The 24,876-nt window shown below is 35.0% G+C and overlaps 1 protein-coding gene across 1 annotated transcript; it reads left to right on the top strand.

Annotated features, from left to right (window-relative positions):
• The first annotated feature begins 1,834 nt into the window (after positions 1-1,834).
• On the top strand, positions 1,835-23,991 carry LOC128238835 (zinc finger protein 148-like). The gene is made up of 9 exons (XM_052955104.1): positions 1,835-2,074; positions 4,210-4,350; positions 4,882-4,961; positions 5,749-5,899; positions 7,138-7,269; positions 7,680-7,753; positions 9,068-9,171; positions 15,921-16,011; positions 17,603-23,991. Exons 1-9 carry the CDS (start codon positions 1,869-1,871, stop codon positions 18,829-18,831), a joined length of 2,208 nt encoding a protein of 735 aa, XP_052811064.1. The 5' UTR covers positions 1,835-1,868; the 3' UTR covers positions 18,832-23,991.
• The last annotated feature ends 885 nt before the right edge of the window (positions 23,992-24,876 follow it).

The raw sequence follows: 24,876 nt of genomic DNA, 5'->3' as shown, positions 1-24,876 counted from the left end.
TTAAACCCAAAAGTATAACAAGTGCAGTGATTACTTGAACATCTGAAGAGGATGAAAGGGTCGAACTCCCTATATTGTACCTCACTCTTCTAGAAGCACTTCTTCACCGTGACTTCTGTTGGCACGCGGTATTCAGGTGCTTTTCATTGAATACTCTGGTCTTAAGAAGATAATGCACGGTACGCAGAAAATCAAAATGTTGCAATATTCAGCTGATTTTAATGACATTGAAATGTAGCGTGATGATAAATGCATCAGAAAACTATTTTATTATATGCTTTTGATGGTTTAAAGAGATTTATCAGTGAAATAAAATGAAACAGTGAAAATATCAACTTGATATTTTGATTGTTTTAAAATTTTGGACTGGGCTGGGATACAAATTCAATGACGACACGTCATTTCTAAAATGACATTATGTGCGCATTCAAATTCGCGCGTTTTTTTCTAAAATATTGTAATTAAATGACTTTGAACTCCATTTTTAGGTATAACTTTAAAAAAGAAGAACTGTTTCAGTGCAATATAGCACTATATTTCACCTTGTGAACACCAAAAGTGAATATTTCACTATTTTGCTATGCCACTCGTGAAATATATTTTTGACTTTTTGACTCGACTTGAACATTTTAGCAATTTCTAGTCCAAAATGGTGCATTTGGGGCGTATTTTGTTGTTTTATTCACCTCATGATATTGAAAGCGCCGGGTGCGCCCACCACCCTGGGTCCGCTGGTGATTTGGTTACATATTTTTAATAATAATATATATATATGTTAAGCAAAAATTAAAGAAGAGTATTCTGGTTTCACCTGTTTTTATTCGGGCTCATCTCCCTCCATAAAAAGCATTTATTTGTCTAAATGTGCTTTAACAATTTAAGGGACAAAATATCAAAAATCAGTGAGCATTTTACAAGCAGATGTATATTTATTTTTCTCCAATAAATGAAGAGCAAAAAACATCACACTTGAAATACAAAGTACATGTACGTACGATACATTGAAACTCACACACACACGCACGCACGCACGCACGCACGCACGCACGCACGCACACACTCACACACTCGCACACATATATACACACACAAATGCAGTGACACACAACACATAGTTCAGATGCAAATAATTAGGCGAAGGCTAGACCAAAAACGAAATTCTAGAATCCACATTTGCCTTACACTTAAGTTATAAGTTATAAATCAATCATTTAACATGTTTTTCATCAATATAAATATGAAAAAAACAACATTACAAAGTGAAATGTTATCTACACATTAGTGCAGACCTAGACCAAAAACAAAGTAACTAGGTATGCAAACTGTATGTTGATAAACGCTGCCTAATGGCTTTCTTATTTCGACTTAACAATATTTTACAAGTTTGCACATGGTGCAAACATCAAAACTGTGTCGTTAATAGGGAATGTGTTCATAAAAGGGGGAGTGGATGGTACGTCCACGCGTAGGACAACCATGGCTATAAACAGGGTTTGCGTTGAAACAACATTAGTTAAAAAATATATGTCGTTACGGTTACGATGCACATTTCATAAGTCTAAACAAATTCATGATCTCTTCTGTTCTATCAAATAATATCTACTTCTCTACCTAAGTATAAAAAATTATTGTTTATGGTATGTATTTTCAAGCACTTTAAAGCTATATTATAGTGTTGACATTTAATCTAATGTGCTATGTATAACAATTTGTATAAATATTATTAATCGAAATTATAGCTGGGAATATGATTGGTCTCAGACTATACCGACTTTATTTGGTACCCCCGGTTTGGTCAATTACCGTTTTGGCTAAATACAAATATACTGTAATGAATTTTCGTGTATAAAAGTTACAGGTCCCCGACAATGAGTTTTAAGGTCGATCCTGGTGACCAGGAAGACAGTAATGATGGCGAAAATAATATAGACAGTTCTTGCTTTACACATGTTTCATTTGAAAGTTCAAATGACTGTCAAAATATCTACAGTTTTGAAAACTCCAGAAGTAACACCTCTCTTCAATCCTTTTGCAACTATGGGATCATTGAAAACGATGGAAATGAATGTGCTGGGTAGGTAGTACATCCTTGTCATTAATAATAGAGAATAGAATATTATTATTCTGTTGAGTAATGCATACAGGCTGTCATTTTGTATCCAGGTGTTGATGTGATGGCTGATAAATTATAAAGACAACCAGAAAGGAAAAGTGTGCCCTGTGTAGTGCGTGAATCCATGAACACCCGAACACTAGCACGGCCCTGTAACCAACTGAGCTAACGGTGGGGCTGATTCTTACTCATACTCACTACACTTTTCCTTCAATTAACTTTTTAGGCTAAGAGGCACTCCTGCTGTTTATTTCTTTAACAGTAAAGTAAACCTGGCAGGAATTTTGTGGACCACTAGCACAGCTCTATAACCAACTAAGATAACTGGGCAGCTGGTTCTTACTCTCACAAACTTATTCTTAATTGTGCATGTATCTTGTGTTTGATACACTGCTTGGAATTTTGTCTATATCAAGAAGTTTTACACAGTTATCATATATATGCCATATCTCTGGCGGAGAAAAAAACTCCCCTGGAATTATGATCCATTTGGTATCCTGGGTGAAGACGAATTTCCCCAGGAATTTCAACAAACACCAAAAAACAACTATTAAATTCTTATGTTTTGCTTTTTTATATTTATTTCCATATATTAAATATCTACTTTTTCATTGACATATCACAAGTGACACTGATTTGCCCACTCAAAGTAGTAATGAGGACCTCCTTTATTGATTTTTCTGTGACATAGTATCCTTATATAGTAAATTGAACAACCATGTTCATGGCGAAACAAGTGCCTGTTGTCACTAATCAGGCCATTTGTTTGGCATTTTTTTAAATATTGGATTAAAACAACACAACATGTTTTTGTCTAGATTCAATATATTTTTTTTAAATAATATAATCATATCCTGCATAAATTGAATGTAAGTGTTTGATTTATGACTGAATTTATGACATTTATTGTTACAACTCTTAAAAAATAATACATATAGTTTAGGCTCTTTTTTGCATAATCCAGGAGCTTGCCTAACTTTAATAATTTGGCGAAAACTTTTAAATACCCAGAGGGAACGCTGGAGATATTTTGTTTTGCGAGTGCATCATATTTGTTTATCACTATATGATATATACTCATCACAGTGTATATATACTCATCACAGTGTATCATAAAAATATAAGTGATTTAAGCAGAAAGTATAAATGAAATTCATTGGAATGTAGTGAAATCCCCTACAATTCTGAAAAAAATGTCAAAAATCCCCTACAATTCTGAACAAAAATGTCAAAATCCCCTACAATTCTGAACAAAAATGTCAAAATCCCCTACAATTCTGAACAAAAATGTCAAAATCCCCTACAGTTATGAACAAAAGGTCAAAATCCCCTGGAATGGATTCTAGAGACATGGTATGAATGTTATCACCTTGGAATGATGAGAGGTTCGTGTTCTCATACATATCAGTTTCACAAGCCCACAAGTGCACTGGTAAAATGCTTTTTAAGCTTGCACAAGTTATGATTTTCATATACTAAATAGTAGCAGGGCTTGTTAAAAAAATTGATGCCCATCATAAGAGTAGGAGCTATGGTTTGTTCATTCAAAAGTATAATTTTGATGACTGGTATAGCAGATTTAAAACCTGTATGTTTGTTGATAGCCTAGTGGTAGCATATTTGTTTCTGGTGTGGTAGCACCCGGGTTCCAGTCCCTTTTGTGTTGTACCAAAAACATAGCAAATACCACTGGTATCTCCCTTAAAAAGTGTTGCTGTGATACTTGGTAGTTAAGTACTGAATACAGGTGAGTAAAACCCAGGCAAGCTGTGATCTTTGTTTCTGTTCTTTACACTGAGCAAGTTGAAAAATAAATTTAGATGGTCTATTTGAAACTGGGCTGAGCAATACCACACACAGACTATATATCTTTATAATACCGTCTCTTCTGCTTGGTAAAAAATAAGCAGAAAATAAAGAGGAAGCCATTGGTAAAAAGTACTGGGTACTGTGTTTTGATGATGGTACTGTCATGACACAGAATGCAGGAAAATAATATACATGCTTTAACAGGTAAAAAAGATTCCTAATTTTATGGGCTATCAAGAAATTTGCTGATTAATGCAACTTTTATTTTCAATTTCTGTTTATTTCAGACTCATCCAGCATACGCTCTCAGATGACCAGATATTTATGCAGATAAATCCGGGTGGTCATCACATGCCCGAAAATCCAACATACGCCACACTGACCATAGAAACACAGAATCCAGATACAAACAGCAAAGAAATTAAAAGGTTTAAAGCATTTTCAGCTTGTCTGCCTTTCGTAGAAACAAAATGTGGTATTGTCATAGGAGTCATCATTGGTGTTGTTGTGCAAATGCTTAGCCATGATGCCTAAAAAACCTCTGGTTTCAGGTAACCCAACCCTACCTATGCATACCATTTTTGTCGAGTTCGCTTTCGGTAAGCGAGACGTGGTAGTCACAATATCAGTTCTGTGTACGTCTGTCAATTTGTATGTACAGACTGAACTTTGTCAATGCTTTATCTTTACCATGCATTATGATTTTCAAAATTGTCAATACTTTGAAGTATTTTTTTTAGAAAGATTGCCATCGCCTGTGCCTTCCAAATGCAAAATTGAGGCAGATGTAGATATTTTGACACTCTAAACAAGTGAAGAAGGCAAATGCGGTGAATTTGATTCCAATAAAAATCAATGTTACTTACAGTTATAATGGTTTTTGAATAGTTTTTGACAGGAAATTTGGTTGTCACACACTGATTTGTATAAGAATGAACATTTTTGTCATTTTTTTACAGGTTCAAATGTGACTTCACGGGCTGTAAGAGAACATACAGCACATCAGGAAATCTGAAAACCCACCAGAAAACACACAAAGGTCAGTGACATTTTTCAGAAAAGCAGGAAATTGAACCAATAACAATTGAGAATTTATGTACTGTTGTTTATTAACTGCAATTCTAAAAAATTCACTGATTATATTTTACACTCATTTGAAAAATTTCACAGTGATAAACCTTTTACAATACCGAAAAATAACGCTTTAAAGACAGTAACATGTAGTTGAAAATCGGTAGTTCGAACAGGAGTAGCGTCATTGACATCATTTTATTCAAAAGTGATTTTCAAAAGACAGTTACATCAATAACATGTCATATGACCAATTAAAAGGGTGGGTTTTGTATTATCGCAAGCATATTGTAAATGTTGTGTTTATAGATTATAAATGTAATTGAATTCATATTTTTTCATCCAAGGAAGCACAATAGGAGTGTTAATACATACCAATAATTTTATTTTAGAGCTTGGTTTCTGATTCATTGTTGTATACTTCATTACTGCTTTATATTCATGGAGGTTTTGATTTCAAGAAATATTTTGCAATTCCTTCACATGCTAAGTCAAAATTTTGCTAAAACTTATGGTTTATGAAAACCAAGCACGTATTCCGAAGCAACGATTAGATCATCATTGCTTCACAAAAAAGCAAACCTTGTGGTAATTACCAATAGGCAAAAAAGTCATTAAAAAACTACTTTGCAGTCAATGCAACTTCCAGTTTACATCTAGGTTTGTGTTAGATTGTAAAATAATGTAAAACAATACTACTTGTTAAAAGTTGAAAATGATTAAATCATTAAGAAACCCACTTGTTTCAAACACAGGTGAGTATATGTTTGTGTGTAACCAGTCATCTTGCGGGAAACAGTTCTTGACATCATATGCGCTGAGGATACATGTGCGAGTCCACACAAAGGAGAAACCATTTGAATGTAAGGCCTCGGGCTGCGAGAAACAGTTTAATACAGTGTACAGGTAGGTCTTTGGTTTATAGGAGATGATTGAAGCAATGACATGTTTAAGCTTATGTTTTCCAAAGAAAAAAGTCAGCATTGTCAAAGCATATGTGTTGGTATTGTGCAAAATTTCAATCTGGAACAAAACTGGAAAACCAAGATATTCTGCATACACAGGTTATCAGACTCCGGCTTCAACCAGTCATCCAAATTAGACTTTTGGATGAACCAGCCTGAATTCATATACTACTGCTGGGCATTACAGTTTTGAAAAAGCCCTGCTGTAGAAATCCCAGAACTTTCAAGAGCAAACCCAGAAAGCTTTTTACCAGTGCATGGCTTGCTGGCTTTTGCTAATTTTGACCATTGTTAAACAGTTATGCCCTTTCTTGGACTGAAAAAAAAACCAAAATCAAAAGAGTGTTGGCAAAACTTCAGTGGCGAACTCTTCTTGATATTATTCAATTTTTTGGGTTGGGGTTTCCCAGCAGAACTAAGGACATGTTGAAATATATTTATTTATTTTGCAGATTTCAGGATTTCATTTCATTCAGATTAGTTTTTATTTATCCAAGTTTAAAATGGATCAAATTTATTATTGATTGTCAGATTTCCAGTTTGGTCTTTGCTTAAGGTCACAATTATAACTACTGTGAAATTATTTGTATTTTTGGGCTTAAAAATTTGTGGTTTTTCGAAAAAGGATAATTTCGTGGGTACTTCATTTTTTTGAAAAACATAATCAAAACTGCGATCCTAATTTATCTGCAAGTTCACCTTGCGCCGATTTCGTGCTTAGTATCATCTACATCTTGCAGTTTATGACCCTACATTTGGACACTTCAATGGGACAATATGTCAATAAGCGCAGATATACCCATGTCAATTATGACTTGATTGTTAAACTAAGGGTCATTAATAAAGATGCACCAACATCAAGGATACATTTCCAGTTCATTGAGGTTAAATAATATATGATATAAACCATATTAATAGTTATGATTTAGGTACTTACAAGTTGTATACCGCGACCATGTATATTCATGTGAATACATGTACTAGTATACCCTTAAACATAGACGGTATGATTTCAGAATCAAAGGTCAAATTTTTTGTTGGGATCTTGAATTCGTGGATAAGCCAACCCACGAAATCCATGAAAAATTATTGTACCATGAATATTTATGATTTCACAGTATATAGGTAATACAAGTCATGAAGTAAATGAGTATAAACCAAACCCGTTTGTGTTTTCAGACTTCGTGCCCATGAGCGTGTTCATACAGGAAACACTTTTAACTGTAATGAGGATGGATGCACCAAATACTTCACGACTCTCAGTGACCTCCGCAAGCATGTGCGCACACACACGGGGGAGAAACCATTCAAGTATGGGCTTTCATGGCTATTGATATGACATGATTTGAATGTGTACATTGCAGAGTCTGTATTTCTGATATGGACAGAGAAGATACATGTTTTGTTCAAGTTTAATACACCAGTGACTAGCATAGACTCCTTATACATGTATCTATAAGAAATATAGGTCCAAAATAGCCAAGGGTAGAGGAAGCTTGGCCTGATTTTTTTGTAACAAATATTTTATCCAAATACGGTAAGTAAAAACAAAAAAAGAGTTTTGTGCCATCTATATAGGGAAGATTATGGTTGACCCCCCCCCCCCCCCAAAAAAATTTCGGAGAAAAAGAAGAAAGAAACAAAACGAACAAAACTTAATTCAACAAAACAAACTACAATAACACAGGTGCAGGCTTATTCCCTGGAATATCTTGTTGCAGGTGTGTGGAGGATGGATGTGGGAAGGCATTCACAGTCAGTCACCACCTGAAGTCCCACAAACTTGTGCACACAGGTATGTAGGTGTTGATCTTACTTATCCTTTGATAACTGATCCGGTCTTTTTGGCCACTGGCCCATTTCACTGCAGGCCTCTGTCTCAAGCGCACAAACGCATACCTACTGCCTGATTAACATCCAAAGTCCGGTTATAGTCTCAGAAATCACAAGCTCATAACTACTGGTTGATGAACACCCAAAGTCTGGTGAGGTCTTCAGAAAATTACGGTCCAAGCTCATAACTACTGGTTGAAGAACACCCAAAGTCTGGTGAGGTGTTCAGAAAATTACAAGCTCATAACTACTGGTTGAAGAACACCCAAAGTCTGGTGAGGTGTTCAGAAAATTACGGTCCAAGCTCATAACTACTGGTTGAAGAACACCCAAAGTCTGGTGAGGTCTTCAGAAAATTACAAGCTCATAACTACTGGTTGATGAACACCCAAAGTCTGGTGAGGTCTTCAGAAAATTACGGTCCAAGCTCATAACTACTGGTTGAAGAACACCCAAAGTCTGGTGAGGTGTTCAGAAAATTACGGTCCAAGCTCATAACTACTGGTTGAAGAACACCCAAAGTCTGGTGAGGTCTTCAGAAAATTACAAGCTCATAACTACTGGTTGATGAACACCCAAAGTCTGGTGAGGTCTTCAGAAAAATACAAGCTCATAACTACTGGTTGATGAGCCCCAAAGTCTGGTTTTAGTCTTCAGAAATCACAAACTCGTAACTTCTGATTGGTTAACACTCAAAGTCTGGTTATCAGTATACTTTTGCTAACCTAGCTCATTTTGAGTTATCATAAATAAGTCTAAGTATTGTCATAGCTGTGATGTTGTTGTTGTTGGTGGTGGTGACTTGGAAAAGCTCTGCCATTATTAAACAAATGTTCAAGATATTTAAATGAAACTTGGTATGAATGTTGCCAGTGACAAAACACACACGTATAGCAAAGCCAACAACTCTAGCATTGGTGTTCGCTCTGAGGCACTCTTGTTTTATATCACCCTCTACCATTCATAACCTTAAATGCTACAACTTTGTTAGAATTGAATTCTTTCAAAAGGGATGTTGATGTAAATTATTTGTAACAATCATGAAGAAGAACAATGCACACCATAGCCCATAAATATTCATCAAAGCAGAAATATGTACAAAAAAACAAATGAAATCTAACACTATTTCTGACTTCAAAAATTATAACAAGCCCTATTATCTTTTGATATTGATTTTCAACAAGTTTAGTGAACATTTTGCCAGTGCAGGGCTTGTGTCTATTGATCACAATTTTGTCAATGTCAAAATATAATTTAATAAACCATGTCTTGCCAGGGGAGAAGCCGTACAGTTGTTACCAGTGTGAAGGGAAGGCATTCTCGACCTCCCATAGCTTGAAGAACCACCTGAACAAACATGGGGCACAGGACTTGAAACAGGTTAGTTATGTCACCCAAATAACTGGAACAGGTTAATTATCTCACCAAAAGAACTGAAACAAGCTAGTAATCTCACCCATAGAACTGAAACAGGTTAGTTATCTCACCCTTAGAACTGTAACAGGTTAGTTATCTCACCCATAGAACTGTAACATGTTAGTTATGTCACCCATGGAACACTAACAGGTTAGTTATCTCACCCATAGAACTGTAACAGGTTAGTTATGTCACCCTTAGAACTGTAACAGGTGAGTTATCTCACCCATAGAACTGTAACAGGTTAGTTATCTCACACAAAGAACTGTAACAGGTTAGTTATGTCACCCATGGAACTGTAACAGGTTAGTTATCTCACCCATAGAACTGTAACAGGTTAGTTATGTCACCCTTAGAACTGTAACAGGTGAGTTATCTCACCTGTAGAAGTGTAACAGGTTAGTTATCTCACACAAAGAACTGTAACAGGTTAGTTATGTCACCCATGGAACTGTAACAGGTTAGTTATCTCACCCATAGAACTGTAACAGGTTAGTTATGTCACCCTTAGAACTGTAACAGGTGAGTTATCTCACCTGTAGAAGTGTAACAGGTTAGTTATCTCACACAAAGAACTGTAACAGGTTAGTTATGTCACCCATAGAACTGTAACAGGTTATTTATCTCACCCATAGAACTGAAACAGGTTAGTTATGTCACACAAAGGACTGTAAGAGGTTAGTTATGTCACCCATGGAACTGTAACAGGCTAGGTATATCACCCATAGAACTGAAACAGGTTAGTTATCTCACTCATAGAACTGAAACGGGTTAGTTATCTCACACAAAGAACAGTAACAGGTTAGTTATCTCACCCTTAGAACTGTAACAGGTTTGTTATCTCACCCATAGATTTGAAATAGGTTAGTTATCTCTCCCTTAGAACTGAAACAAGTTAGTTATCTCACCCTTAGAACTGTGACATATGAGCTATCTCACCCATAGAACTGAAACAGGTTAGTTATCTCACTCATAGAACTGAAACAGGTTAGTTATCTCACCCATGGAACTGTAACAGGTGAGTTATCTCACCCATAGAACTGTAACAGGTTAGTTATGTAACCCATGGAACTGTAGCAGGTTAGTTATCTCACCCATAGAACTGTATCATGTAAGTTATGTCACCCTTAGAACTGTAACAGGTGAGTTATCTCACCCATAGAACTGTAACAGGTTAGTTATCTCACACAAAGAACTGTAACAGGTTAGTTATGTCACTCATGGAACTGTAACAGGTTAGTTATGTCACCCATGTAACTGAAACAGGCTAGTTATATCACCCATAGAACTGAAACAGGTTAGTTATCTCACTCATAGAACTGAAACAGGTTAGTTATCTCACACAAAGAACTGTAACAGGTTAGTTATCTCACGGTTAGAACTGAAGCAGGTTAGTTATCACACACATAGAACTGTAACAGGTTAGTTATCTCACACAAAGAACTGTAACAGGTTAGGTATGTCACCCATTGAACTGTAACAGGTTAGTTATGTCACCCATAGAACTGTAGCAGGCTAGGTATATCACCCATAGAACTGTAACAGGTTAGTTATGTCACACAAAGAACTGAAGCAGGCTAGGTATAACACCCATATAACTGAAACAGGTTAGTTATCTCACCCATAGAACTGTAACAGGTTAGTTATCTCACCCATAGAACTGAAGCAGGCTAGGTATATCACCCATAGAACTGAAGCAGGCTAGGTATACCACTCATAAAACTGAAACAGGTTCATTATCTCACCCTTAGAACTAAAACAGGTTAGGTAAGGTATCTCACCCATAGAACTGTAAAAAGCTATTTAAGGTATCTCATCCATAGAACTGTAACAGACTTGTTAAGGTATCTCTTCCATAGAACTGTAACAGGCTAGTTAAGGTATGTCTTCCATAGAACTGAAACAGACTAGTTAAGGTATCTCTTCCATAGAACTGTTATAGACTAGTTAAGGTATCTCTTCCATAGAACTGAAACAGACTAGTTAAGGTATCTCTTCCATAGAAGTGAAACAGACTTGTTAAGGTATCTCTTCCATAGAACTGAAACAGGCTAGTTAAGGTATCTCTTCCGTAGAACTGAAACAGACTTGTTAAGGTATCTCTTCCGTAGAACTGAAACAGACTAGTTAAGGTATCTCTTCCATAGAACTGAAACAGACTTGTTAAGGTATCTCTTCCATAGAACTGAAACAGGCTAGTTAAGGTATCTCTTCCATAGAACTGTTATAGACTAGTTAAGGTATCTCTTCCATAGAACTGAAACAGACTAGTTAAGGTATCTCTTCCATAGAACTGAAACAGACTAGTTAAGGTATCTCTTCCATAGAACTGAAACAGGCTAGTTAAGGTATCTCTTCCATAGAACTGTTATAGACTAGTTAAGGTATCTCTTCCATTGAACTGAACAGACTAGTTAAGGTATCTCTTCCATAGAACTGAAACAGACTAGTTAAGGTATCTCTTCCATAGAACTGAAACAGGCTAGTTAAGGTATCTCTTCCATAGAACTGTTATAGACTAGTTAAGGTATCTCTTCCATAGAACTGAAACAGACTAGTTAAGGTATCTCTTCCATAGAACTGAAACAGGCTAGTTAAGGTATCTCTTCCATAGAACTGAAACAGGCTAGTTAAGGTATCTCTTCCATAGAACTGTAACAGGCTAGTTAAGGTATCTCTTCCATAGAACTGAAACAGACTAGTTAAGGTATCTCTTCCATAGAACTGTTATAGACTAGTTAAGGTATCTCTTCCATAGAACTGTTATAGACTAGTTAAGGTATCTCTTCCATAGAACTGAAACAGACTAGTTAAGGTATCTCTTCCATAGAACTGAAACAGACTTGTTAAGGTATCTCTTCCATAGAACTGAAACAGACTAGTTAAGGTATCTCTTCCATAGAACTGAAACAGACTTGTTAAGGTATCTCTTCCATAGAACTGAAACAGACTAGTTAAGGTATCTCTTCCATAGAACTGAAACAGACTTGTTAAGGTATCTCTTCCATAGAACTGAAACAGACTTGTTAAGATATCTCTTCCATAGAATTGAAACAGGCTAGTTAAGGTATCTCTTCCATAGAACTGTTATAGACTAGTTAAGGTATCTCTTCCATAGAACTGAAACAGACTAGTTTAGGTATCTCTTCCACAGAACTGAAACAGGCTAGTTAAGGTATCTCTTCCACAGAACTGAAACAGACTAGTTAAGGTATCTCTTCTATAGAACTGAAACAGACTTGTTAAGGTATCTCTTCCATAGAACTGAAACAGACTTGTTAAGGTATCTCTTCCATAGAACTGAAACAGACTAGTTAAGGTATCTCTTCCATAGAACTGAAACAGACTAGTTAAGGTATCTCTTCCATAGAACTGAAACAGGCTAGTTAAGGTATCTCTTCCATAGAACTGAAACAGGCTAGTTAAGGTATCTCTTCCATAGAACTGTTATAGACTAGTTAAGGTATCTCTTCCATAGAACTGAAACAGACTAGTTAAGGTATCTCTTCCACAGAACTGAAACAGACTATTTAAGGTATCTCTTCCACAGAACTGAAACAGGCTAGTTAAGGTATCTCTTCTATAGAACTGAAACAGGCTAGTTAAGTTATCTCTTCTATAGAACTGAAACAGGCTAGTTAAGGTATCTCTTCCATAGAACTGTTATAGGCTAGTTAAGGTATCTCTTCCATAGAACTGAAACAGACTAGTTAAGGTATCTCTTCCATAGAACTGAAACAGACTAGTTAAGGTATCTTTTCCATAGAACTGAAACAGGCTAGTTAAGGTATCTCTTCCATAGAACTGAAACAGGCTAGTTAAGGTATCTCTTCCATAGAACTGTTATAGACTAGTTAAGGTATCTCTTCCATAGAACTGAAACAGACTAGTTAAGGCATCTCTTCCATAGAACTGAAACTGGCTAGTTAAGGCATCTCTTCCATAGAACTGAAACTGGCTAGTTAAGGCATCTCTTCCATAGAACTGAAACAGGCTAGTTAAGGTATCTCTTCCATAGAACTGAAACAGGCTAGTTAAGGTATCTCTTCCATAGAACTGAAACAGGCTAGTTAAGGTATCTCTTCCATAGAACTGAAACAGGCTAGTTAAGGTATCTCTTCCGTAGAACTGAAACAGACTAGTTAAGGTATCTCTTCCGTAGAACTGAAACAGACTAGTTAAGGTATCTCTTCCGTAGAACTGAAACAGACTAGTTAAGGTATCTCTTCCGTAGAACTGAAACAGACTAGTTAAGGTATCTCTTCCGTAGAACTGAAACAGGCAAGTTAAGGTATCTCTTCCATAGAACTGAAACAGATTAGTTAAGGTATCTCTTCCGTAGAACTGAAACAGGCTAGTTAAGGTATCTCTTCCATAGAACTGTAAAAGGCTAGTTAATAGAATGTCATGATGGGTATAAATTTTATTGCATGCACATGAACATGGATTTAGTTTAATTGATCATATGTTGAAGATGAATCGTCAGGTAATCGAAGAAATCAAATTATTATGCCCCCCTTCGAAAAAGAGGGATATATTGATTTGCACATGTCAGTCGGTTGGTCGGTCGGTCGGTCCGTCGGTAGACCAAAGCTTGTCCGAGTGACAACTCGACAATTCCTGGACGTATGGTCATCAAACTTGACATGAAGATTGGGCCTGACCAGTAGATGACCCCGATTGATTTTAGGGCTCATCGGGTCAAAGGTCAAGGTCACAGTGACCTTTAATGGTAAAATAATTTTAAAGCTTGTCCGAATGATAACTCAACAATGCCTAGACCTATGGTCATCAAACTTGACATGGAAGTTAGGCCTGACCAGTAAATGACCCCATATTGATTTTAGGGGTCAAAGGTCAAGGTCACAGTGATCTTGGAAGCAAACTCGACAATTCCTTGACTTTTGGTCATCAAACTTGACATGAAGGTTTGGCCTGACCAGTAGATGACCCCTCTTGACTTTGGGGGTCATCGGGCCAAGGTCAAGGTCACAGTAACCTTTAAGGCAAAAAAGTTCACAAATCTTCTCCCAGTGATATCTCAACAATGCCTGAACCTATGATAATCAGACTTGACATGGAAATTGGGCCTGACCAGGAGATGACCCTTATTGATTTTAGGAGTCATTGGGTCAAAGGTTAAGTTCACAGTGACCTTGAATGTGAAAATGATTCAAATGATAACTCGACAATACCTGCACCCATGACCCTTAAACCTGACTTGGAGTTGTGTCTGACCTGTAGATGACCCCTTATGATTTTAGGGGTCAAAGGTCAAGGTCACAGTGACCTTGAACGAAAAAAGCTTGTCTGTGTGATAACTTGTCAATGCCTGCACCCATGGCCCTCATACTTGACATTTTTGGTGACCAGCTGATGGCTCCTATGGATTTTGAGGTCATAGAGTCAAAGGACATGGTCATAACACACTCTATCCTCACACTTTGAATGGTCATAATCTTAAAACTTCCTCAACAGCATCCAATGTCAGTGACAAATCAGCTGTCATTTCGGTCCATGCATATTTCATTCAATTATCCATATAATCTTGACAACATGGCGCTCAGGGGAGGCATAATGTTTGACAAACATCTCTTGTTAATTATTGAATTACAAAATTAATTATAAGAATGTTTTTAATAGATTGCAATCAATAAAAACCAGTAATAGGCGGTCTGGTTCCTGTCTGCTGCTTAAATTAATCACGCAGTTTAAAAGTACTTTTTTACGATAATCAAGCGGTATTTTGGTGGTTTTATAAAAGAAAATAAATGTTTAAAACCAATGCTTTGATAGAAAATTTGAGTGGCTGTACTGATCATGTCTGTTAAAAAATGTAGAGCGAGTAAATTTTGTGCAGGGCAAGAAGATTCTGAAGGTCACTTGCCCTAAAGGTTGAGTGAACGCCCAAAAAAATTTCATGGCCTGTAACAGGAAAAATTACTTTGTCTTTGGAATCATCACATCGCAAATACTAATCTAATGGAAATGGTTAAATTTCATGGAAATATTTGAATATCATGGAAATGGTTAAATATTACGATAATAGTTAAATATCATGGAAATGGTTAAATATCATGGAAACAGTTAAATATCATGGAAATGGTTAAATATTACGAAAATAGTTAAATATCATGGACATGATTTAATATCATGGAAATGGTTAAATATCATGGAAATGGTTAAATATTGTTGAAATGGTTAAATTTTGTTGAAATCGTTTAATATCATGGAAATGGTTAATATAATGGAAATGGTTTAATATTGTTGAAATGGTTAAATTTTGTGGAAATGGTTTAATATCATGGAAATGGTTTAATATCATGGAAATGGTTAGATATTGTTGAAATGGTTAAATATTGTTGAAATGGTTTAATATCATGGAAATGGTTAATATTGTTGAAATGGTTTAATATCATGGAAATGGTTAATATTGTTGAAATGGTTAAATGTTGTTGAAATGGTTAAGTATCATGGAAATGATTAATATCGTGGAAATGGTAAAATGTTGTTGAAATAGTTTAATACAATTGTGGAAATGGTTTAATATCATGGAAGTGGTTAAATATCATTGAAGTTGTTAAGTCTCATACAAATTGTAAAAGCTAGAATGCTAGAACAAAATTAAAAGGAAAACTTATCTTGCAAATGAAAGTTATCTACAATATGGAATATGAAACTTACAAACATAGATCTTTCCTTGTATATTTCAGTGTACAGATGCAGGGATAACAACTCTAAGCGGCGATAAGTTGCTGGACTTCAAGTCTTCACAGCAGGAAAAAAATAAAAATACTATAACAAGTATGAGACCTCCTTGTTTCATAATATCTTTGCACTAATTTATTTTGGCCTCAATCTATTCAATAGTGACTACAACTATAAGCTAATAATAACCATGCTTGAGTCTTTTTATTTGCCTGGGAGCGTGGCTGACCAATAGGGCTACTTTGTCCCGGGCTGGCTGTGTCTACATTGTCATCATGATAGTCTGTGTCACACTTTCGTTTCTGATTTGTTGTAGTTTTTAAAATTGGTAATGTACAATAGTCATGGTGAGTAGATACCCCTTATTGATTTTGCTGTCAATGGTTGGGGTAATGGTGACCTTTACTCGGAAAATAATGGGCATTTCCAATCAAAAACTCTTGAATGGCATGGTGTAGAGTCTTCAAACTTGGTATGCACAATAGTCATGGCAAAAAGATGACCCTTAAATTTTTTGGACCAATAGGTCAAAGTTCAAGGTCATGAGTGACCTTAAATTTATTCAGATCTTTTAAACAACTTGGTGTCATCTACAAATTTGCTATGTACATTGGTCATTGTCAGTAGATGACCCATATTGATTTGGTATAAATAGGCCAGCTATGTACATTGGTCATTGTCAGTAGATGACCCATATTGATTTAGTATAAATAGGCCAAAGGTAATGTAGTTTCCAAATATGGCATTTTGGTCATTATCAGTAGGTGACCCGTTTTGGACAAATTTTTTGTAGCATTTTCAAACTTGGTGACCATTTATAATGTTTTTTTTTTTTTAAATGGGCGCTCCAAACAGATGACACATCCCGGAATTCTAGTTTCTGGTTAAAATCTAATACTTGTTCTTTTTGGGGAATACTGGTTGGCTTTAACACACAATCTCTCAGTGTTCTTTTTGGGGAATCCTGGTTGGCTTTAACACACAATCTCTCAGTGTTCTTTTTGGGGAATCCTGGTTGGCTTTAACACACAATCTCTCAGTGTTCTTTTTGGGGAATCCTGGTTGGCTTTAACACACAATCTCTCAGTGTTCTTTTTGGGGAATCCTGGTTGGCTTTAACACACAATCTCTCAGTGTTCTTTTTGGGGAATCCTGGTTGGCTTTAACACACAATCTCTCAGTGTTCTTTTTGGGGAATACTGGTTGGCTTTAACACACAATCTCTCAGTGGAACAGCAGATACCTGTAGATCATAATTTTGAAAACCATTAAGCATTTACTTATATTTCTAAATGATCAAAAAATCCTAAATTACTTATGCTATATACATTTATTTTAAAAGTCCGAACTATACTGAATCAGTGACTGTTCAGCCGCAAAAAGAAGCAAATTTAAGCTCTTGGAGTTCTGTGTATGTACAGCTACACATACATGTAAAAATTGAAGTAAAGTTTAAAACTTATCTATGAAATTTCTTTTTAAACTTACACATATAGGCTAGCTGATACTTGCATCAAATGCTCTCCTTGTGCTATTGTACATGACATTCTAAACACTTACAATGTACACATACCTTGATGATAAAGAGCACGAAAAGAAGTCCGCTTGCTTGTATGTGTTAATTTTGCAAACTTTCTGTTGTTCCAGATATTCATAAATATGTTCATACATTTTCTAATATTTACAGTTTACCCTCTGACATCAGACGGCGATATTGAAGTCAAGCCAGTTATAAAAGTGCCTGTGGTAACAGCGGGCTCCAAACCTATGTCAAGAACATGCACAGAGACTCGGCCTCATGCTGTTACCACCACCTCAACGTCCGTTATGTCAAAGGTTCTCCCAACTGTGATAAAATTTCCTAGTAACATCCAGCAGCAAGCTGCAAGAGTGATACCTATAAAGAAACAAATTGTAAACCAGTCTAAATTAGTGCCTGTTACATCACATGATAACAGAGCAAAAACGAACCAGTCTGAGTGTGTTGAGGAACATGCACATACATGCGATGACATGCATACAGACGTCCCTCTCTCAGATAATCAGTGTGAAGGTGACACCACATCACAGGCTGCTTGTGTTACACAAGCCATGACAGACGTGGCTCTAAATGTTCCTACCCTGGCCAGTGTACCTGGAAATACAGCTGTTTCAGATCAAATTGAAACAATTAACGAGAAAGGTGAAAAAGTCCTTGTCCAGCATTATTTATTGACCAGCATTATTACTAATACATCAACGGGGAAGCAGACAAATCAGTTGATAACAACCCCGATTATGATTCCAAACAACACTGAAGTCAGTGGGGATGGCATGGCCCCGATACAGCTTGTTACAAATCTGTACATGGGCCAACAAAACGTGGCATCAGAAACACAAAACATGGCACCAGACATAAAAAATGTGGTGCCGGAAACACAAAACTTGGCGCAGGAAATACAAAACGTGGCACCTCAAATATCTCTAATCCACATGGTCGACCCTGAAGACCCGTATCATCCGGATGCAACTGTTGGGTTTCCTTCTATGCAGGTAGTAGATAGTTCGGGGAATGCTACATGTACAGCAATCTCTAGTGATACTTCAAAAGACAAAATTAATATTTCCTTTGTGCAAAAGGAGGGAGAAAATGATGATGAGCAAATCCAAGTCGCTTCTTCACAAGGGTTTGAATTTGTGCAACAAATAGATTCACTAACAGACTCTTCATGTATTGACGCTTGCATTGATCCACATTGCCAAGACAAGTGCTCAGACTACTCCTCTGTTGTCAATGACAACAAGGAATTTATGCTTAGCAACCCAGTGGTGGATGACCTTAGTCTCCAAGGTGATGACCTTGACCAGAACACTGCAGAGATGGTGCTGACCTTGGCTGCATCACAGGAGCTAACTGAAGCACTATCCAATATCTGATTGAGTTTATTTAGGTGTAAGAACACCCAAAAAATGGTACCAAAATCATGGCAATTTAATAGACTCGGCTAGTATCCATTTTCATTCAGGTGCAAGAATTTAATATAAGAATATATAAATAAGAGCTGATACTGGGTTCTTACATGAAGTTGACAACATTCTTATGTAAAATAAACTGATTTGTTTTTTCAAAACTTTGTTAAAGTTAATGACGTTGATAATATCATCTTTATTAACTTTCAGATATTTACTACTAGGGGAAGTTTCATTGGTACATTGTGATAAAAATTATTTCAGATATATTTGTTATATTTAAATATTTGAACACATAAAATACTTATCTTTTAGAAGTTAACAACAATGCTGTTAATCACTTGTTAACTTTAACAAAGTTCTGTGTAATCAGCTCATTGTCATTTTTTCCTAGAATTTAATGGTACTGTACAGCTCTATTATAGTATTGAATAAAATGACACAATATGAAATTAAAAGAAAATAAAGTGATCCTTATACATGGGAAGACCCATTAAATTAACAATTATAAGAGGTTTCTAGCTTTAAAATAAGTATGGCATTTGAGTTTGTGGATTTTTGTGTGAGCTTAGATTGCTATACAGTTTTTTAGAAGCCAAACACATATTTAATCTCATATTAATGGTATGTCAGGTCCTTGTGCTTGGGTTGGGGAACATTCATCCTGATATTACACACTATTTGTGATATAGAACGAATCATGATCTAATTAATTATTTATTTGTTTATTCATGTAAATCATCAATTGTTTGTATAGTTTTTACTGATTTCACATTACATTTAACAAATTTAGGAATATACCGGTACAGAAAACTAGACTCTTAATTTTGATTTCATAATTGTAATGTAATTTCTCTTCATAATAAACATGTACAGTTTTTGGTATATTATTACAAATATCCTTTCCAAAAAGTCTGTTTAATTGGGCATTTGATCTGCATTTATCCTAACGGTTTTGACACCGTATTGTCAGCATATTTTTCTTACTGAGTTATTTAAAAACTAGAAAAAAGTGTACTTTTTGAGACTGAACTAAAAGCATATTTATTTTGGGCTCGAAGCGCATTAATTCACTAAAGCGCATTTTTTCTGTGTGGATTTTTTTCTGCATTTTAAGCGCATTTTGATAAAAAGCGGGTTTTTTTTTAGAAGGGAGTGATCAATAGATTACGGCTCGTTTCAATTAAGATTAACAATGTCGTAAATAGAAAAAATTTAGTGTCATATTTTTGTTATTTTGCTACATTTCAATGTTTATGAATTGCACTTCAGCCAGTATTAAAAATGGTTTGTTTTTTGGGAGAAAAATGTAAACATAATAACTTTTTGCCATTTGAGGCATTTATTCAGATTTAAGATCATTGAAGTTACGACTAAAATTCTCCAATGAGACTATTGTATTAAACTAGATTTTATCCTTGTAATTTATTTGTAAGCTTCACATACAATTTTTTTATTCTCATCTCAAATATAGCAATGACAGTTGCATAATATTTCAATTTAGTAAGTTAATTGTTTACATGTACTGTATCACACATTCAAGCACCATCAGGATGCAACTGTTGGGTTTCCTTCTATGCAGGTAGTAGATAGTTCGGGGAATGCTACATGTACAGCAATCTCTAGTGATACTTCAAAAGACAAAATTAATATTTCCTTTGTGCAAAAGGAGGGAGAAAATGATGATGAGCAAATCCAAGTCGCTTCTTCACAAGGGTTTGAATTTGTGCAATAAATAGATTCACTAACAGACTCTTCATGTATTGACGCTTGCATTGATCCACATTGCCAAGACAAGTGCTCAGACTACTCCTCTGTTGTCAATGACAACAAGGAATTTATGCTTAGCAACCCAGTGGTGGATGACCTTAGTCTCCAAGGTGATGACCTTGACCAGAACACTGCAGAGATGGTGCTGACCTTGGCTGCATCACAGGAGCTAACTGAAGCACTATCCAATATCTGATTGAGTTTATTTAGGTGTAAGAACACCCAAAAAATGGTACCAAAATCATGGCAATTTAATAGACTCGGCTAGTATCCATTTTCATTCAGGTGCAAGAATTTAATATAAGAATATATAAATAAGAGCTGATACTGGGTTCTTACATGAAGTTGACAACATTCTTATGTAAAATAAACTGATTTGTTTTTTCAAAACTTTGTTAAAGTTAATGACGTTGATAATATCATCTTTATTAACTTTCAGATATTTACTACTAGGGGAAGTTTCATTGGTACATTGTGATAAAAATTATTTCAGATATATTTGTTATATTTAAATATTTGAACACATAAAATACTTATCTTTTAGAAGTTAACAACAATGCTGTTAATCACTTGTTAACTTTAACAAAGTTCTGTGTAATCAGCTCATTGTCATTTTTTCCTAGAATTTAATGGTACTGTACAGCTCTATTATAGTATTGAATAAAATGACACAATATGAAATTAAAAGAAAATAAAGTGATCCTTATACATGGGAAGACCCATTAAATTAACAATTATAAGAGGTTTCTAGCTTTAAAATAAGTATGGCATTTGAGTTTGTGGATTTTTGTGTGAGCTTAGATTGCTATACAGTTTTTTAGAAGCCAAACACATATTTAATCTCATATTAATGGTATGTCAGGTCCTTGTGCTTGGGTTGGGGAACATTCATCCTGATATTACACACTATTTGTGATATAGAACGAATCATGATCTAATTAATTATTTATTTGTTTATTCATGTAAATCATCAATTGTTTGTATAGTTTTTACTGATTTCACATTACATTTAACAAATTTAGGAATATACCGGTACAGAAAACTAGACTCTTAATTTTGATTTCATAATTGTAATGTAATTTCTCTTCATAATAAACATGTACAGTTTTTGGTATATTATTACAAATATCCTTTCCAAAAAGTCTGTTTAATTGGGCATTTGATCTGCATTTATCCTAACGGTTTTGACACCGTATTGTCAGCATATTTTTCTTACTGAGTTATTTAAAAACTAGAAAAAAGTGTACTTTTTGAGACTGAACTAAAAGCATATTTATTTTGGGCTCGAAGCGCATTAATTCACTAAAGCGCATTTTTTCTGTGTGGATTTTTTTCTGCATTTTAAGCGCATTTTGATAAAAAGCGGGTTTTTTTTTAGAAGGGAGTGATCAATAGATTACGGCTCGTTTCAATTAAGATTAACAATGTCGTAAATAGAAAAAATTTAGTGTCATATTTTTGTTATTTTGCTACATTTCAATGTTTATGAATTGCACTTCAGCCAGTATTAAAAATGGTTTGTTTTTTGGGAGAAAAATGTAAACATAATAACTTTTTGCCATTTGAGGCATTTATTCAGATTTAAGATCATTGAAGTTACGACTAAAATTCTCCAATGAGACTATTGTATTAAACTAGATTTTATCCTTGTAATTTATTTGTAAGCTTCACATACAATTTTTTTATTCTCATCTCAAATATAGCAATGACAGTTGCATAATATTTCAATTTAGTAAGTTAATTGTTTACATGTACTGTATCACACATTCAAGCACCATCAGGAAACGTGCTTGTGGCATTCAACTGTGATCGTCAGATATACAGTAAAAATATGTAAATCATCACCAATATTTTGTCAGGAGAGCATCCCGATTCCTTTGCCCAATTTACATGGATCTTGGTCAGAATATATAAAGTATCTAAAATAGGTCACTAGGTCAACTGTGAGAACAATCTTAAAGCACACCGTGACAAACATAGGCCACAGTTGTATGGAGTCGCATGAAATTTAGTCAGATTGCTTGTCTTTAAATCTAGGGTCAAGGATTATTATGGGGCAAGTTGGTAAAAAGAAGGTCACTTTAAAAAAAGTTTTAAACTTGTTTTATGGGTTGCTTATAAAAAGCAGCTAGCTGAAGAGCCTTTTATAGACAACTCTTATATAAAAGAATGTTTGAATGGTGCTCTATGTTTTTCTCTGTGGCTGGACTTGAGCTAGCTTGTGGGGAGTGATTATTGGTTATGTCAGAGTGGGCAAAACAATTGGTAACTATGATAGAAAACTATTGCTTACACTTTCAAGGCAATGTTTACTGCCTAATTCTCTTTAAACATTATGAGAATTATTTCTTAATGCCACAAGGAAATATTGTTTACCGTTTGACTGTCCACAACAATTGTCATCTAATATGACACTGACAAAAGCAGGCTTGGTTAAAATTACTTCTTTCGTTCCATCTTTACCATTAAAATTTTCCATGGAAATATTCGCAATTTGTATAGATCAACCTTACAGAAGTGAGGAGGTGTTTAGTTCCATGGTTATACAGAGGATCAACAAAATCTTAAAAATATCGGATTTTGATAATTTCATAACATGATATGTATTAAAGACATTCACATTTAATTCTACAACACTGTCTCAGGTGTGTTTTTAAAATGACAATGAATTTGCTGAGTTATCTTTTAGTGCTTACAAGTATGTTTACCGTTTTATTGTATGTGATACTTTTCTTCTTTTTGTGTGATAATTATGTATACTGTGCATATGTATTTATCTTACTTCATTAATCAGGACATATTTCAGTTATATTGATTAGTCTACTGTTGTTAATTATTTAATTGATATGTGAAAATATATAGTACATGTATATTACAATATAATACATACATTATGTATAAAGACTTACATACCTAAAACAATGACAAATACATATGGTACCTATCATATTATACAGGTTTATCTTAATTATTAGCTTGTTTGTTTTCAAAGAAAAAAAAACCCACCAGTTATTGTCAAATAAAATAGTTCTCTGATAACGTCTACCATCGGTAGGTAAAATGTATGGCTTTTGAGATCCCCCTTACCGCTCTACCGACGAAATCTGTCGCTTTTGAAAGAAAAGAATTCCATAAAATAATTGGCCTTAAAAATGCATTTATGTCCAGTAAGGTCATAGGTAATATTTTAATGCATGGAAACGCAGAAAATTTTGGTATCATTCAAAAGGTGTACGCTAGCAGACCACTAATATGCAAAATAAATGAACACAAGTACACTATACATTAAGTTATTACAGTTCGTGTAGTTGCTCTAATTTCTATTGAACTCAGTTTAAATGACCTAAATTGTGCATTTGAAAGTGAAATTTATTCTGTTTGTAATATTAGTTTTGGTAAACTTATTACACGTTCTTTGTCTGCGCACTTACTAGTTTTAAATGATAAAAAACAATATGGGGCATATGAGCAAATAAAATAAATAACGTTATAGTATGGAGCTATCAGAAAAGTTCACATATTTGCGCATCTGTTTCTTTACCCAAGATATTAAAATAGCTCTTTGTACTTATGTTACAAGTAGTGAGTATCTTTAGACAAGACAGTATTACTTCATTCTTCATTGTTATCGTCATTCTATTCGGAACTCAACCAAGCTGGATGCCAAGCTGAAACCCAACCAGAAGCACTTAAATATTGGTCAAAGGTCAAACTATCTTACCCAATACACTCGACCAAACTTCTAACGCATCTCTTGGGTTTTACTCGAGTCCGAAAAGGCACAAGAGCTATTGCAAATGTGTGCAATAGCATTCTTAAGTGTAATACCAACCAAACTGTTATGTAAAATGTATTCCGGCCTTGTACAAGGGAAAATGTCCTAAAATGTTTGGAAATGCAATTTTACATGCTGAAAAAAAATTCTCGCTTTATAAATTTCAGCTTTTTAGCCACATTTATGAATGGCCACAATATTGTGTATCATTTTACTAGACATATCGTAATGTTTTTGAACAACTGTAAATCAACACATTTTAAACGAGAAATCATATGCAAGATGGCTAGATAAATCAGTATTCCAAAATACCGGATTTTCAGCATTTGTTCCAAATGGCTGCTCTTATACTCAATTTAGAATTTGGCAACTTGTGTTTAGCTCGACTATTAGGGCTATACTACTCGCCTCAGCGTCGACTTCGGTGCTGACGTCGGCGTCATCATCGGCGTCCGGTTAAGGTTTAT

Source organism: Mya arenaria, chromosome 6 (genome assembly GCF_026914265.1).
Source record: "Mya arenaria isolate MELC-2E11 chromosome 6, ASM2691426v1".
Classification (NCBI taxonomy): Eukaryota; Metazoa; Mollusca; class Bivalvia; order Myida; family Myidae; genus Mya; species Mya arenaria.
This window is presented reverse-complemented; position numbering and strand designations above follow the sequence as displayed.